We start from the raw sequence: 18,770 nt of genomic DNA, 5'->3' as shown, positions 1-18,770 counted from the left end.
CATTAAACGTTTGAGGTGGATGGGCTACAACAACAGAAGACATGTAAGGTTCCACTCGTTTCAGCCAAGACCAAGAATACGAGGCAACAGTGGGCACAGGCTCAAAACTTGACAGTTCAAATACTTCAAACTGTCCAGACACCAGATCTGAATCACTTCTTTGGGATGTGATAGAATGAGTTGCAGCATGGATGTTTTGATGACAAATCTGCTGCAATTATGTGATGCAACATGAACTAGAATAGCATTACCTCCAACAACTTGCTAATTTTGTAGTGAATCTGGCCCAATATTTATGCCTTAGTTTATTCTAATTTTCTTAATTTGTGTTAACAGCTTGAAAACTGAGGACACAGTTAAAAGGGGCATAAATGTATGTAGAATTGAACAATACATTGAACATACAGCAGACTTCCTATTCAGCACAGTCATAGTCATTCTGAGCTGAATATTTAAAGTAATTTACGATGGTTATCTCAGACGAAGGCTTCGTTTTTAATTCTTCTATTTGTGCATCCTTTGACGCCCTGGACATATTAAAAGGCACTTTGTAATGGCTCAGTGGAGATGACAAGAGAAGAAATATTTCTCTCTTATCACCCCACATCTTTGCATTCAATGTCAGTAAGACAGGGAAGCAGACAGGTAAGGCCCACCAAAGAGGCAGATTTATGATGACCGGCTTATAAAACTCTTTGAAAGCCAGTGACATTTTTACAATACAAGCCAGCTTTTTATAGCTGCTGGCCTGAAACCTCCCCTTTTTGTCCTTCAAAGGTGTTGATAAGGACAAGCTTGACCAAACATGCTCATGTGACTAACAATGGACAGATGGAAGTAGTAGCCAGTAATTAGCAAATGTACTGTAAATGTATTCTGTTATTTCTACAGTTATGTGCTGTGTTCAAGCCAGTATGATGCTTTAAATGTGTTCTTGAGTTTTATACAGCATCCCTTGTTGAATTCTGGGAAAATATGCACAGTAAATACAAATGATACTGTATAAAACGTTATTGTATGACTACTGTAATATTAGTGTAACGACTTTATAATAATATGTCAATACATACAATATCAGCTTTAATGTAAAAGTAGGTGGCAAAGCTGCATTAATATCTGTGAACAAGCATAAAAGCACCATATAATTACTAGTGGTAAAGTTAGTTCATATTAGCCTATTATAGTATGCAAGCTAACCTTGCACAACCTGTAGCAACATAAAATATGTTGGGATAATATGGGATATTTAAATGAGTTCATTAACTTTTCATTATTGTTGTTATTCTCAAATCCACAGTTCTGTTCAAACCTCGATTTTTGAGCCACAGTTCGGTTCATACTGTGTTTTTTTTTGTTTTTGTTTTTTTGCGGGTAGATTGGTAGATTAGCTTAACTTCACATAAATTAACTATGTAAACAAAAATAAATAATATAATAATTTTGTGATTTACATATGTTATCATTAGTAGTGGCCAGTATGGATAAGAATTTATATCATGCTATAATTAAGATTACTGATGATTTTGATCACATCTTTCTTTTTCCGTAGATTTGCTTTGAGTTATTCAAAAAACTTTGGAGGGATATTTTTCCACACCTTCAAAGTCTTAGCGGTTGGTTGCAGTTTTGCTTCTCACAATCTAAGTAATCCAAAATACTTTCAGTGATGGTGAGTGTTGGACTCTGGGGTGGACAGTCCATTGTTCTGAGAACACCAGCAGCTTCTTTTTTCTCAATTTGCTTGATAAGTACGTCATTATCTAGAATGAATTTCTTCCCAAACATTTTTCAAATGTATGATGTATGAATATGATACACTACACACACTCGAGCATGAAAAGAGGAGAACAATTTCAAGGTTTAAGAGCACGCCATGAATTTGATGTAGACTTTTTCTTAGGACCACATCCTGAAACTTGCACTGATCCTTCACCATGCTGGGCTAGAATACATCTCAAACAAGTCTCATCCAGATTCTCTCTCTCTCTCTCTCTCTCTCTCTCGCTCTCACTCTCTCACTTTCTCTCTCAGGTCTTGTTACTGTGCCCATGGGGCGTACTCTCAGAGTAAGCTGGCGCTGGTGCTCTTCACCTACCACCTGCAGGACCGGCTGTGGGCTCGAGGAGATCCAGTAACAGCCAACGCTGTGGATCCTGGCATGGTGGACACGGCCCTGTATGAAAACCTGTGCAGCCCTGCCCAGCTGGCCAAGAGACCTGTGGCCAAACTGCTCTTCAGGGTGAGAAAACAAATAAAAAACTGTCTCTCTCTTCATCCTAGACCACTGTACATAAACTGTTTTCCACCACGAAGCTCCAAAATATCACTTTTTACTCTTTTAGTCAGCCTCAATTTTACAAGGAAATGTCTTAAGGTGTACGTAGCAGATTGTTTCTCCACAGCAGCCCAGCTTAGATAACATTAAAACTGACATTAACCGCTGCTTAACTAAAGTGTTCGGAGGCTTTAACTCATTAAAATCTGCCCTTAGCGTATTTCATTATCACGATATGAACGTGACTATAGTTTTTGAGCATGCACACACATTCTTCTCCAAAGTTCAGTCTAAGAAGTTGGTTGCATTTTTCTGCTTTTCACAATCCAAGTAATCCCAAAATCAGTGATGTTGAGGTTTGGACTCTGGGGTGGTCAGTCCATTGTTCTGAGAACACCAGCAGCTTTCTTGTTTGATTAGTATAAGATCTTCTCAGCAATGTGTTTGAAGTCATTGTTTTGTTGTGAATTTCTTCCCAGTCATTTTCTAGATGGTATTTCATGATGTATCAAACTTTGCTTGTACTTACTGGCATTCGATATGCCTTCAATCAAAAAACAAATCACAGACTCCAGATGTTGGTATACGTCCCCAAACTTGCACTGATCCTCCATCATGCTTGGCTGACATTGTCTAAAGGTTTTTTCATCACTTCGATGGCGCATATTTTAAAAATAAAACTACCTCATTAAAGGAGAAGAGTAGATTAAAAGGCAGAAGTAGCCTCTTTTTAGCCTTAACATTAAAGGGTTCAGATTATAGTTCGAGCTTCAGTCATTTAATAAATGTAACAACTAGCATTAACTTAGACTTCATTAGAGATAAAGGGAGATTCACTTGAAAGAGGCCCCAAATATTCTGTAATAACTCTCTATAGGACGAAGCAATCTGAACAAAAACAACATGCGATGTGCTCCTCAGTATATGGAGCTTCGAACAAGCCAGGATGCCCCTGTTTCGGCGCGATGAGGTAGCTGCTGGACAGCTGTCACGACGTTTAACCTCCGTTTGCAACTTCTGGGTGCATATCCACGTACCCCTTCATGTGTCTGGCAGAAAACGAAGATCAGTTCCAGCATCGCATGTAATGCAATCTATTACACATACGTCACAATATGTAGCATATTTTTGGTTCAGATTGCTTCATCATAACAGGGAGTTACAGCAGATTTTTGGGGCCTCTTTCAAGTGAATTTCCCTGTATATTAGTGCAACAAGCCTGTTTGTTTGGCTTTAAAAAAAAGTGTGAAATTATTTTCAGAGGCTTATGTTTAGTTTGTTGTTTGTGTCTGGAAATTACATCTTTCTTTTCTCACTCATTTATCCAGAGCAGTGAAGCAAAACGAGACCAGTGCCTTTATGTGTTTGATTTGTTTTGACTGCATTGTGAATGTTCCTTTCTAGTATTTCCGTTTTTTTTTAATATATTCATTTTGTTGGTCCCCTACAGATTTTCTATAAACGCTCAAATTGATAACAGACTGAATGAAGGCACAGGTGGGTAGAGTAGCCTGAAAATACAGCTCAAACAGCTAATCACTGCTTTCCTGGTTTTATTGGCTTTTCACAAACTGTCCCAACTTTTGGGTTTGTAGTTGAAGACAGTCAGTAAAAGACAAGGAGAGCATCTGTAAAGTAGTTGACACTCAAAATAAAGAGTTTTTAATATTGTTTTACTGTGCAGAAGTGAATGAAGTCATGGGTAAAAATGGACCTTGTTTGTCATTTGACTGACTTGACTGTATTTGTGGTGACTACACTGCAACACATCTGCGTGCTCTGCTGTGCTGTAATAGTACATCTAGACACAGTATGGTATCAGACAGTTGTGTTCTCTTGCATTTTGTTTTGCTTTTTATTGCTGTGTTTGTTTTCTCGTGGCTGCCAACAGGACCAGCTGGTCCCTCGGAATTCATCTTGAATTCTTCCGGTTCTTGAGCCGTGATGTATGTCAGGGCAAACGATAATTGGATTTATTTTATCTCTGCACATCAAAAGGGTGTGTGTGTGTGTGTGTGTGTGTTGCTGGTAATCATGGATGACTCCTTCAGCCTTTCTGATGTATCCTGATTCCTCCAGGATCTCAGATCAGAGAGAAAAAAAGAACAAAAGAAAAGAAAAATCGTCCCAGAGGTGGAGGTTATGAATAGTTCAAAGTTTGCAAAAATCCACAATTTTTCTTAAGACATAGTTCATCCCTCCTAATGGAGTGTACACGAAATGAATCCTCTTACAATTTGTTTAATTATTTCTTAGTTGTAGCTCTTAGAAACAAGCAGAGAAATTCTGTTGAAATTCACTCTAAACTTTCAGTCATTACCCTGCTTGTGTTTGTAGAAGAGGATACTTTTTATTATGGTTTGAATTTGATTAAAAGTTATTATTACTGGACACAATTGTGTTTTGCAGAAAGAAAAAAAGACATTTTATTACATTTTGAGACTGTCAATAGTTTGGACATATAGATAAATATCAGTGAGAATTTGAAACAATACTCGTTTCACAGTATCGATTGTTTCAAGGTTTCTGCATTAAACATTGTTATGTTATGATATACATGGATTGCATATGCCTGTTTTTATGACCGTATACAATATAATACAAATACAATATGACTGTATTTGGCTCACAGTGTAGACGAAATCAAAAAGATCATGTTGATGGGCCAACAGGTGTTTCTGAAGTCTAAGCTATCCTGAACTTTAATAATAATAATAATAATAATAATAATAATAATAAAAAACTGTGTTTATACAGCACTGTGTTTTTCTTACATTTGAGGTGCAACTCAAAGTGCTTTACAGTGTGACTGTAAACAACAGAGAAAGAAAAGAAAGAAACAGTCAAACAATAAGATGCAACAAATAAAAGCACTGACAACAAAGAGAACAATAACAATTAAAAACAGAAAACAGAGTAAATAAAATAAATAGCAATAAAACTGTCAAAACAACAAAAAAAATGGCAGTTTTAAAGGAGAAGGCAAAAACATTCTTTACTTTGAATGTAAGTCAATGTGAGATTTTCTTCTAATGGGTTTTGGAAGATTCCTATAGGTCCATTCACTGTGAAGTTTGAATGATGTAAAGGATAGCTGCTGTGCTTAAATGATGCAAAAAACGTAAATGAATAAATAAAAATGGAAATGTTTTTTGGACAGTAATGATATAAAAACAACTTGAAAGGAACATTCCAATCAAAGTTAAGCAAATAATAAAAGCTACACACTTAAAAAAGATGGTTCTTCAAGGGTTCTTTAGTAAAGAAAATGGTTCTACATAGAACCATGAACACTCAAAGAACCCTTTGTATGATTAAAGGGTTCTTTGCATTGTGAAAGGGTTCTTCAGGTTGATGGAGAATGTGTTTTTATATGGTTCTATATAGAACCTTTTTGAAAAAGATTCTGTATAGCACCAAAAAGGATTCTTGTATTGATACCGGATTGACATCATAACAAAAGAAGAACCCTTTTTGGTGCTATATAGAACCATTTACCGCACATTCTCCATCAGTCAGAAGAACCATTTAGCGATACAAAGAGCCCTTTAATCATGCAAAGGGATGTTTGAGTGTTCATGGTTCTATATAGAACCATTTCCCTTACTAAAAAACCCTTGAAGAACCATCATTTTTAAGCTAAACTGTTTTTTCTTTTTTTATGTAGTGATAGAAGGAGTCTGATAAATATTTGTTGGTAATGTGCTCCAGATGTTTGGTGCATGAAAATAATATGCTGCCTATGTTCTAGTACACTCATTGTAATGCATTGTTCACAGGACAAACAACAATTTGTACAAAAGTTTAGAAATTCCACCATCATAACACTACATTTTAACCATGTTTTGTTAGTTGTTGACATCAGAACAAACAGAGCCAGAAGTGCAGATTTAAACCTGTTAATACAGAATGTGAAAGTAACTGATTGTTAGTGCTTATTAATGGTATAGAAAAATTAGCAATAACTCTGAATATCTAAGGGTTTACCAGATGCGTCTGTGTATCTGTTCACTTTAAAAAGAAAGTATCCATGAAAAGTTTGAACCCACTTGATAAAATGTTTTCAATTTAATGCATAACTCATTATTCAGTTGTGTGGATGTGAACAGCCTCATTCAGAGTGGTTTGATGTGAAATCGATTGTAGAGAAATTTTACTTTATTTCTGATTTCTTTACAGTGATGGTGATGGGAACCAGGGGTCACAAAATCCACAACATACATTTTATACACCTTCCCAAACCCCCAGGGAACCTATACGGTCTTCTGAATTTTTATATATAATGTTGATGAAGGTAAAATAGTGATAAAAATAAAAAATAACTCCTTTTTTTTTGGCTATTTTTGCCTCACAACACCCTTCAAACAACCACCAAACAATGTCTCAGGCATCAGTGCGTTCGTAACCATTTGTAAGAGCTTTCTGTGAGAGAGCGTCAGAGATCTGGTTTCTGTGACTGTGTACAATTCAGACTCATTTCACAGTGAACTGTTCACATGTGTTTCTGAGACACATTGCTTGAATGCATTTTTAAATATGTGAAATGTGTTTTTGAGACAAAATACAAATAACAAAATTGATACCTGTATAAAAATTTATTTCCAAAACAAAAAATTTTAATTGTAATTATTTTGCATGCAGAGCATAGTTGTTTACCATTTTTTTGGTCACTATGTAATTCTGTACGTTTTAGTTCCTAGTGCTGATATCATCACTACTGTTCTAAAATGCGGAAATAGTAAAAGTAAAAAATAAATAAATAAATAAAAAAAAAAGACTTTTCTAGGGATAGACGTGTGTAAAATGTGACTGTTACTGTAGGTGTTGTTGTCTTACTGCATTTAAAGTAGGGAGCCACTCAGCGATTCAAAATCTGTAACACTGAGAAAGTGGATGACATTATGAAGATTATTCCTTTCTTCCGCATATCACAAAGCCTGCTTTCAAAATAGGCAACACTGAGATGGTTTTGTTCTCATGAAAGAACCTTCCAGAATGGCCAGTACCTATGGCGACCTCTCTAGTGCCCTTCATCGCACAAAAGATCACGCTTATCTGTCTCGTCCGAATTTAATTTCCGTGAAACTCATGCTCTTGTCAAGATGAGTGTTGATATTGAATTATTTTGATCTTCATCGCCATGGTGATTTTGCTTTTCACAGGCTTATATGTTGGAGCCAGGTCATAGCTTTTGCAGCTTGATTAGATATTAATCTGATTCTCCTTACTGAGCTTCTTGTGTTTGTCCATTAATAATTTAAACAAGACAAAAACATAATAGGGCCAGATTTACAGGCGCTATTGTCAGAAAGGTTAGCATATTGTCACTGCAATATGGGACCATCATGCTTTATTAAGTTGGCTTGACAGAGTGTGCTTGTGCTTTTTGAACTGTTCAAACATATGCCACCTGAAATACCATAGTATAGGTATACCATAGCAACCACCTAATAACACACCTAACAAAGTGCAACACCATGGCAGTCCTCTAGCGAACCACTAGCAAGCACCAGAAATAGCACAGCCACCTCCGATACTGTAGCAACCTCATAGCAATACACTCGCAACCACCTGGAACAACATATGAACCACTCAGAAACACCTTAGCAACTATTTAAGATACCATAGCAACAACCTAACAACACTTCACCAAACACCTAGTAACATCTTAGCAATCACCTTGGAGCAACTGCTTAGAAAAATCTTAGCAACCACCTGGGAAACCACAGCAACCACCTAGAAAAACTCTTAGCAACCACGTGAAATTACTATATATACCCAAATAAGTTATAAGTTATAAGTGATTCTCGGTTGTTATGTAGTAAAGAACATTGATGGATGAAAATACAAGAATAAAAAAATAAATGTCACAGTAATGAGGCTGAGGGATTCAATACTGCACCAGACAATAGTAACATATGTTAATATCATATTAAATGCTAGTATTAGAAAAAGTGGTACTAGATCGGAATGTCCATTTAATGTATATTAAAGTTAGTAAAAAAAAAAGGTTCTATAAATTTACTATTTAAAACGAATGTATTACAATAAAAGATGATTTGTTTGTGGTAAATGACTTGATACCATTGTTTCGAAGCTGACAGGTTTGCTTCAGTTGAAGTCTTTTTAAAGTCAAGCTGAAACTGTTTATTGCCACACATTCCCAGATGATTGTATATTCTGTATCTTCTAATACATAAATCATAATGCACTGGAAGGTATGTGTGGTACAGAACTTACAGAGCAGCATGATAATGAATAATGGATGCATATTGGATCATTTCACGACTGGATAGACAAAGAAATTAGGGCCAAGCATAAGGAAAATGTTTTGAAGGCTGTTGAAAAAAAAAGATGGATTAAATTCTGATGGGGACAGTTTATTCTGGTGTTAGTCATTGAGGCCATAATTAGAAACCACAGAGAGAGACTGTAGAGAGGAGTAATGATGGTTGTTTTTCTGGGTTTTTGGTAACAGTATGAAGTTGTTTTGTTTTCCATGAAGGGTGTAGAACTGAACAATGTTAGGACAAAGAATCTATTGATGGCACAATACCACTTTTTATTTTCTGATATTGATACTGAAATCAGTATTGGCTGATACTGATATCAATACAATATTTTTTCTTTTTTAAAAAAACTATTAAGCTTTAAAATGAGCTAATTTTTAGTTAAAGCAGTTCACTTTTCATCCAAATTGTTCAAACACTCCAACAACATGACTCACTTACAGTGCCAGGTTTGATAATTTTAAATAAAACTACTGCAAACACTGTTGCGCACCATCCACAGTGCTAAAAAACTACACAAATATTCAGAAGCAGTTTTTTCACATCAAAACTGTACACATTGGATGTGATGCAATCATTTTTGGAATTTTGACATGGTGTGAAAAAAATGGGTAGAATATATTAAAAAAAAAATATATATATATATATATATATATATATATATATATATATATATATATATATATAAGCAGAATATACATCAACTATGATTTTGGAGATGCAGCTCAATTCTAAAAGAAGCACAAAACATACGGTCTGATTGTCTTTAAGTGCAAATAAGATCTGATTTTTTGACCCAGCAGAATGGATAAATGGTGGCAATGGGCTACTGTCCATTTTGGAAAAGTAAAAGTAGTGTGAAGAACTTCATTGCTTCATTCAAACGCTGATACTCTGAGTACTTCCACGTGTAACTCAATGTTTGACCTCAATTTGAGCTGCTTCCAAAGATTCTGATCTTTTAGCATTTGTGTAAAAGGTCTATTTGCCGCTCTGTCATCTTGGTTGTCGCCATGCCAACAGCAGAGATGGCCTTGAACTCAATGAACCTTTATTGCGCTAGTAGTACTGTGTTGATTGGGAGAGACTTAGCTCATGGAAATAATGGAAATAATGACTAAATTGGGGAAAAAATGCCAAATTGAACCCAAACATAAGATCATGTAGCAGGTTGAGCATGAAAATAGCATTAACACAATTTCTAGTTTTCATCACCGATGGCCAGTGAGAGGAGCAATGGCTGCATGTTTCAACTCCTCTAAGACTGTAGCCTCTCTCTCATACTACATTATGAATTATTTTGAGATTTTGCGGAAAACTGGAGTGGTTGTCTTTACCTTTTGCTGATAGTTCCACAGTTCTCCCTGGAGCACTGTCTATACTGTATAGTCTGCCGAAGGCATCCTTTGGTGTTGACATTATTGATATCATTGACTGCTGCATCAGTGCTGTGCTTTGTTTGTAAATGATACTTCAGACTTTGGTGTACTTCAGTGATAGATTCTTGGCTTGGCTGTGGCTGGAAACAGCTTTTTTTGAGACCTATCAATGGAAGCTGCCATATAAAAGCTGTATTTGAAAGAGGGGACTACATTGATTGCGTCAAAGCAACAGCATTCAAGCAGCTCGGCTTCAGGCTGGAACTACAGATGGTTCAAAGGCTCAAACAAAGTAAATACGTTATTAATGCATTAACCTTGACCCCATTACTTCCTACATATAACAGCTGATATACACTATATGTGTAAAAGTATCCAGATGCCTGTCTAATGAGTGAAGTCAGCTACTTTAATGTGCACTCATTGCTGATAGAGGTGTTCAGTGCATAGCTTGTATAATCTCCATAGAAAAGCATTGACAGCATAGAATGAGAGCATAGAATGAGATGCTCTGGAGCAGCCGCACATAAGCCTGCAGTCACCGTGACCAGTGCCAGACATCGTCTAGAGGGGAATTAAGTTTACTGAAGTGATGGAGCTCCATCCAATACCTTTGGGATGAGTTGGAGTGTGTTTGAAATCCAGAACTAATCGTTCAACATCAGTACCTGACCTCAGTAATGCTCTTGTGACCGAATGCAATCAAATCCAACATCTAAAATAAAGCCTTCCCAGAAGAGTACAGCTGTTAGTGCAGGTAAGGGGAACAAACTCCCTTTTAATACCCTTGATTTTGGAAGAGACACTGGATAAGCAGGTGGCGAAGAGCTGTAAACATATAGTGCACCTTCCAATGTATTGAAATCACATTGGCGAACCGTTGATACAGTTGACAAACTTGACATAATTTAGTCTGGGTATTTTTAATCTTCAGCATTTTTACCCGTGTTGGATTACACACACAGAAATCATTGGTCAGAGTCCTCATAATGCACAATAAACATTCAGTGATTGGTTAGAGACTCATTTGCATGTCTGCAAAGTCCAGTATCATGATAAATATTAACATATGATATATTGTGCAGCCCTAAAAGCGTCTCAAAATGGACGAGTGAGATTGCAGGGGTCTATTTTTAAGCCCGACTGTGTTGTTGGGCAGGTTTTCCTGGCAGAGGTAGAGAAAGAAGGAAATAGAGACATGCATCATCTTCCCTGTGAAACAAATGGGTTTAAGGAATGATGTTTTTCACCAAGCCTTTCAAGGATCTCCTCAGAGCTTAAATGCACCCACTCTTGAAACATGCCCACCCAGCAGAGAAAATGGGAGCATTTGCCTTCTTCGTTTGTTCTCAACCAGCCAGAACGACCTTGCTAAAGACAATTAAGTGCTCGAGAAGCGTATCCTGGAAACTGTTGCATTGCAGATGCACATTGCCTGCAGTCAGACATTCAGTTTATTTGGTGAACACAGCTGGATTGGACTGCTCAAGTTTGAGCAAAAGCCCCTGATCAGTAGCCCAATACACACTCAGCTGAAGAAAATCTGACCTTTTTGTACAAAGCTGTTAACATGGTCAGTGTCACAAGTTTCTGTAAACTGGTTGAAGCACACATGCGTTTATTTTACATTCTGTATCGACAGGTCTGAGTCTGCATTCATGACGTTTTTCTATTTGTTTCAACTATAACTTTTCATCAAATTCAGTTCATATCGTATCTCCTCTTCTGCTTACAAAGACAAATGTGGTTGTGATTGAAAGTTTTAAAACCTCACTTTCACCCGAATTTCTCAGCTTGTTTAAAAATGCAAGACATTTACATGATATAAATGCCTGAACTGAAGCACATTTTGTTTGGGGAATTCTATCACAGTTTGTCACCACTGTAAATGCTTCATTTACGCGACACATACACACAGGAATGGAGAGAAATTTTTCTAATGAATGCTTAAAAAATAACATAAACAGAAAATCTTCCTTGGTCTGAAAAGTAGATTTTGCCTAAATAATGATTTGACAGATTTCTTCTATCGTTAAAAGCAGATATTTAACCTCTTTTGACTCAAAGTGGGTTTAAACAGTTAAAAGGTTTGAGTGATAGTGAGTTCTGATGTCACACCAAGGGGATAAAATGTGTGGGCTTTGGCTTTAAATTAGCTCAGTCACAAATATTGTCAAAAATATTTACTATATATTTAAAGTAGTCAAAAATTGTTTTTATTAACGTAAACCTGGTTAGTTTTTATGGATTACGTTGTTGCAGAGTGATTAAAACAGCTAATTTTAACCCCTTAACAAGCCAAGTTTTATTACACACTACTTTAACCAAAAAAAGTTCCATTAGTTTGCATTTAAGTCACTGTAGTTACTGACTAATAAGCCGTAGTATGAAATAAATTTGGAGTGTTAAGGGGTTAAATGGCCAGGACCCACTGGGTCCTGTGTTAATGAATGAATATGTAATTAATGCAGAATGATGTGTTAATTACATACTTCCACGATACCCTAACAATATGTCAGCCAGTTTCTATTGTAGTTTCTGTAATGTAGTTAGTAAGTATTAAGACTTGAGATGTAATAAGACTGGGATGTCTCACCTTATTTTCACTTAGACAAAATATGGATTTGACCAGGGGGTGCATGCAACTGTATATGACAATGAATCGCCAGCTATTTCATGAGACACGATGGACGTTTGGGTTGAAAGGGGTACAATATTGCATTAAGCAGCATTTAAACGTATTGGAACTCCCCATATCATGGTGAGTGTTTTTAGCATCTGGCTCTAGTTCTTCCTAAGCCTGTAGCCTGTGCACAGTCCCAGGGCTGACAGCCACCTCTGAGGCTTTTCTCTCTTTTGTGTGGAGTATCGATTCCACCCGGCCAAGCGCAAGTGTGTGTAAAGGCTTGCAAGCTTTAATCCAAATTCCCTGAGATGGGAAGGTGGAAGGGAGGAGAGGAAAAACATTGCTCAGCCTCAGTCGCCCAGCCTCAGGCCCAGCCTTTTGAAGCCCACGCCCGGCCATCGGCGTTCCACAAGAGTGGCCTGCTTCCATAATTGATCTGTCTGGGGTCAAAAACCCACTGACCGTCTGCATAACAATCTAACTCGGTCTAGAGAGGATCTGAGTAAGGCTACCTCGCGCAGACACTTTAGAAAAGCTCATGGCTCTAATAGATTAACACTGTTTGCCCACTTTATGTAGACAAAAGAGTCTGTAGTTTGCTTCTATAGTTTTGCATTGAAAAAAATCTAACACATAATGGAAGCTCCATGCCTAAATCATCACTCACTTGTGTGAAGTTGTTAGTCGTTAGTCGCAGCTTTGCTAACAGTACCGACCGTTCATTGATAAAGTTCCGTTAAAATATTGTGCAAGAGAGGCCAGGTTGAACATCGGAAAAATTCCCAGCAGCAGAACAGAATAAACACACAAGAGATGGACGCTTTGAAGACACAACTTTATTGTAAAACAGTCTCTTTTTGAGTTATAGCTTATACGGCCGACACGTTTTGAGCAAAGGCAATCTAGCACAAAAAGAGAGAAACGTGAGCGATTTACTGCATGTGGGAATCATACGTATAATATTATTTGTTTATGTCGGGTAGCATTACTGATTGGCTACAAAGAATGAAAACGTCATTCTGTGCGACAGTAGTGCGCTTTACGCACTACTAGTTAACATGTACTGTAAGTGTCTGGTGAAACCGAAATTCTGTGTGTTGCTAGTTTTAAACTAACTACTCTCAGGGTAAGGTTTAGGATAGCCTTCACACCCCAACTTACAATTGAACTTACATTCAGCTGGTGCAACTGGCTGCTGATCACAAATCAGATCTAAGCCACTTTCATATGTAGCCCTTAATCACATACATATGCAATTTGTGGCCATGCAACCTCAATATAATAAAAAAAAAGGTTGTACATCAGTTCAGCACAAAAGAAATATGTTAGCTAAAGGTTGATTTAACGTATTTCATTTGTGAGATACCAGTGTACACATTAGAATCATGCAAACTCTTTAACAAGCATAGAAACTTTCATCTGAACCAACCACTTAACCTTACCATACACTTGATGATATACAGAATCCAAAACTTTTTTTTTTTTTAATGAAGGTCAGTGACTTCCAGTCTCTGATCATTGTACCAGCATTAACATAAATCCAGAACCAGATCACAAACAGTCATGGTCACATCTGGTTTAAAATTTACACAGAGAAGGCAGGCAATCTAAAGTGCAGTCTTCTTTAACCCCTTAAAATCCCAGGCTTATTACATATTAAGGCTTTTTATTCAGTAACTACAGGGACTTCAATGCAAATGAGATTTAGGATCCACAGTTTTTTTTTTTTTACCTGATATTATATTTTAGCTGACATGACCAGCCTAGTCACATCACCAGGTTTTCACCTCATGCCTTTTAACTTAAAACAGTGAGTTGATGAGTTTGTTAGGGGATACCAAATGATAAACTCACTAAACGATGTTAAAAAAAACAACTTTTAGTCTATTAAAATTTTGTACAGTAATTTAGAATACAAAATATTATTACGTATCCTGAGCTGAAGATAAGTTTGAACTTAAGCTTGCGTCACATCCTATTAGACTGCAGAGTAGGGTACCATTCTCTCCTTCTTCTGCTTTTCTTGGCTGGAAAGTCCTATCATGTCCTAAATAGTCCCGTTTCTTAAAATGTCGCTCTCAATCCATATCAGTTGCCAAGGAAGACAGCACTCAATTTAATGCTAACATGGCATCTTGGCTATAGGAGTAAACTGATACGCCAGATGGTAATGAACAAAACAAAATCTCATCATTTTGGGAATCTTTGTTATCAAAGTTTGCTCTCTGACTCATTCTTCTTTTTGAGCATTTTGTGTTTAAGCTCCACTCTCATACACTTTGCTAATCAGCTGGCTCTAACATTCAAGTCAAATGCATCAATACATTCGCCAATCAGCATCAGAGCTTATGTTTTGAATAGATCTGGTCTGAATGACATATTTAAAAAGATGATCAATGGTGTATAAGAATGTTTGTGGGTGGGTGGTGGGTCAATAAATAAATCTCTTGGGAAAGACACAGCCAGTCAGAGGCCCTGAATTACTTGGGGCTTAGGCCTAGGCATGAAATCCCCTTAGCCATCATCTTCAAGTCTGAATATTGTCCATTTCTATGGATAACAGTCTATAAAAAGTAAATTTCACATATAAGTACTTCATAATAATTTATATCACATTCTACATTGTCATTTTTCAGACAGTTTTACGATTACTGTGGTCTACTAGCGATGCTTCACAGTCACTGTCCATTGAGGATTATAAGTAGACCCTTGGGCTAGAGTATTATTAGTGGGTATGACCTCCTACTCACTCTGACTTTATTGCAATTGTCACTCGGTGTTAAGTTTCATTCACATGTCTCCTCCTGAGCTAGGGGATGTAGTTTGCAAAACAAAACTTCTGGGATGCCCTTTCACTACATACATATAACTCTGTAGCCTCTTTGAGAAAATGAGAGAAATGCATAGTAGTGGATCTTACTGTACGAGTTTTTGATCACTATGTGTGATAAAGTATAGGAGAATGGGGATATTGAGTACCGAGCATAGATGCTTTAGTAGTGCTATGTAGTCATTAACTGAAAAATGTACAAAAGGCTGCTCACAGTGGCATTCAGAAAAGGATTCTTGTTTAAATGAAGTGCATCCAGTTCAAATGAAACTGCCCTGTTTTTTGCTGTCTAAAGCAGCTTCCTGCTCATTTTTGCTATCTGAGTAGAAATGAAACTTTTTAAAAGCTTGAACAGACAGCTGTTTTTTTTCTTTTCAGAACACATTTGTTTTTTTTTCTTTCTTTTCTTTCACTTAATTGGATCCGTGTGAACAGACGGCCTTTTTTGCTGCACCATCAGTTCTTGAAAACTCATTTTGTTCCATGTGATTTTGTGCCATAAATTTGAATGAAAACTGTGCATTAAATTGTGGACCTTATTCTGTGATTTATATTGCTTCATAATAATCCTGGAACACATTGTCTATGTGAGTCAGACTGTGTTGCTCTACTGACCTGCAGAAAAATTCAATTGCATTTGTGTCAAATGTTACTGTACTTATTATGTACATAAGCTTTTAAAGTGTAAGTGACCATGCAGGTGATTTGACCAGAGATGTGCTTAGATAGCTATTCACCTGTACAGTGTTTCTTTTTTTCTGTGTTGTTAGTCTTTTTCACCAGGTAAGCACAGGTTTATGTTTCATTTTCACCTATGCTATGATCAATGTGCATTAAGGCCTTTTTTGACAGAAAAACAACTAAAAATATTACATTTTTACATTTTAATGAAATTTGTCACAATCCAGAGTTTTACGTCACAGACCTCTGTAGCAAGAAAACGTTGCCTTGAGTTTAGCATTAGTTGCAGATTCTCATTGTCAACCTATAGCACGACTGCCTTGGCTGTGTTGACCTCTGGAGTGGGGAGAGGTCCTTCATATAGCAGACCTAAAGGTCCAGAATAGATGAGTAGAAAGAGTGCTAATTTTAAGTGTTTAGGCATGACATTTTATGGAATTCATCCTGCTCTGACTACAAATGACTCAGGGCTGTCAAAGTTGACGTGTTAGTAATGCATTAACACAATACATTATTGATGCTAGGCTTGGGTCAGTATGACTGTAATGAGGTATTTAAAAATCATGGCAGGATTTTAAATTTGTGATGGTTTCAAATTTCAATTATCTTGTAACTGCGCAAATAAACACATTCTGGCCATTTACATTATAGGAGAAGGGGAGCTCTCTGATTGGTGGTGTTAGATGTGCTGAAATTAAAAGGCGAAAAACAAAATGTCCAGTGCTAGCAGACTACACTAGTTGATGCACATCTAACATGCATTCCCATCTTAACATTAGCACCCTCTAATCACAGATGCTGACTAGAAGTCTGCAGCAGGGCTCACTACAATATGTTGTGGCACATTTTCAGTCTGGTACGTGGGAGCGGATGGTTAACCAGCCCAATGCAGGCAGGACCAAGACCTGGAACACATATGTTTAGAGAAACCCCACAAATGAATAAGTAGCTTAATTAATGTGATAACACTCACATTAGCATATTTAAATGATATCTAACAGCAAAAGAATTAAAATTAATAAACTCATTCTAAATAGTAGTGAAGCAACCAATCACGTGAACATCACGCAAATTGCATTCTTGTAAGCTTTTAAAGTAAAACCTTCGGCAAACTACATTGGACAGTGCTGAGAAACCTGTTATAGATAATTCAATGAGCAGCAAACTAAACAAAAGCACTAGCAAAGTGGAAAACTCCAGCTCCCCTTGAGAACCTCCACTGTAATAAGAATCCACAAGCTGTATATATAAGAATACGACACTACAATCAATGAGGAGTTGAGAGCATTGACTGTATATTTCACATGGCCGTTAGCTGGAACATGCAGCCTCTGTTGCTGTGAGTGTAATGACACTTTCAAAATACTACACGCTTTAGATTGTAAATACTGCTGCAATTCATAGTTATGTTTATATATGTCTTTTAAACTACCTCGTACCATTTAGTGCAATACCTGCTCTAAATATGCTAATAGATATACTTTTATTCCTACTATCTTCTATTTTACTCAAATTTATATCTATTTTATTTCTGCCTAATATATGTAAGTTTATGTGCAATTCTGTGTATTAGTACTGTAATGCTGCAGTTTCCTTTGGGATCAATAAAGATTTATCTATCATCTATCTAGCTATCTATCTAGAGAAAACTGTATGTATTCACATGATGAAAACAATGTTATTGAAATATTGAAAATAATGAATACATTCTGATGAAGCTTATTGTGTCCACATACATAGCTATAACAAAATGCACTGCTTTTTAAACAATCTTTCTTTAGGGACAAATTAGATAAATGCAAAGCAAATAAGATAAATGCAATTAATTGCTAAAAACTACGAAAAATATGCAGTTAATCGCAACAAGTTATTTCAGTCATTTGACAGTCCTATAATACATACATAAAGGAGAGGCAGCATTGTATGCACTCACTCAAGAGGCTGGATTAAATGGCATAACTACCTTTACTTTAATGTTGTTTTGCTATTTATTCCTGACACATTAGCGAGTCTCTGCCACATTGCTAACTACACCAGTTTTTGTTTTTCTGTTGTCAGTCCTCCAGTCCTGCGTTTGTCCCATCTTTTTCCACATGTGTAAATTCCTAGCAGTCTGGGTTTATCACATTTTCCTCAGATTTTTGAGGGTAATCACTGAACCTTATCAGCCATCCCTGTTCCATGATTGATGTTTTTCCATGTCTGATCTTATCTCATGTGTGATTCCTCCACTCCACAGACGCCGGCCGAAGGAGCCTCCACAGCCATTTACGCTGCAGCTGCCTCCGAGCTGGAGGGGGCTGGGGGGCTCTATCTGTACAACGGCCGCAAGACCGAGTCCTCAGTGACCTCCTACGACGAGCAGCTGCAGGGCCGGCTGTGGATGCAGAGCTGCGCTCTGGTGGGGCTTCAAAAGGCCTGAGGAACTGGAAGAACCCGGAGAGCTTCGGATCAACATAGCAAAGCCTGAATTCCTCAAACCCACTTTTTTGTTTGTTTGTTTGTTTGTTTGCTGAACCTCATCTCATGCCTGATGCAGTGTTAATTTGTGAGCGACAGCTGAGAGAAGTAGCATCCACAACAATACCATGGAGTGACTTGATTGCCTATATGAATGATGCCTATAAGGATAGTAGCAAAAGTAGTGGTTTCCTCACATAATGATGGTGATATTTGAACAGAAACTATC

The 18,770-nt window shown here is 37.0% G+C and overlaps 1 protein-coding gene across 3 annotated transcripts in view; it reads left to right on the top strand.

Moving 5' to 3' along the window:
• dhrsx (dehydrogenase/reductase (SDR family) X-linked) overlaps positions 1 to 18,557 on the top strand; it is a 76,192-nt gene extending 57,635 nt beyond the window's left edge. For all 3 annotated transcript variants that reach the window (XM_036563558.1, XM_036563557.1, XM_036563556.1), the window contains 2 exons: positions 2,032 to 2,239; positions 18,321 to 18,557. In XM_036563558.1, coding sequence (XP_036419451.1) covers positions 2,032 to 2,239; positions 18,321 to 18,503 — 391 coding nt within the window. In that variant the 3' untranslated portion in view covers positions 18,504 to 18,557. The remainder of the gene's footprint in view (positions 1 to 2,031; positions 2,240 to 18,320) is intronic.
• The last annotated feature ends 213 nt before the right edge of the window (positions 18,558 to 18,770 follow it).

Source organism: Colossoma macropomum, unplaced genomic scaffold, assembly GCF_904425465.1.
Source record: "Colossoma macropomum unplaced genomic scaffold, Colossoma_macropomum, whole genome shotgun sequence".
Taxonomy (NCBI): domain Eukaryota; kingdom Metazoa; phylum Chordata; class Actinopteri; order Characiformes; family Serrasalmidae; genus Colossoma; species Colossoma macropomum.
Note: the sequence above shows the minus strand (reverse complement) of the source record. Positions and strands in the feature narration are given on the sequence as shown.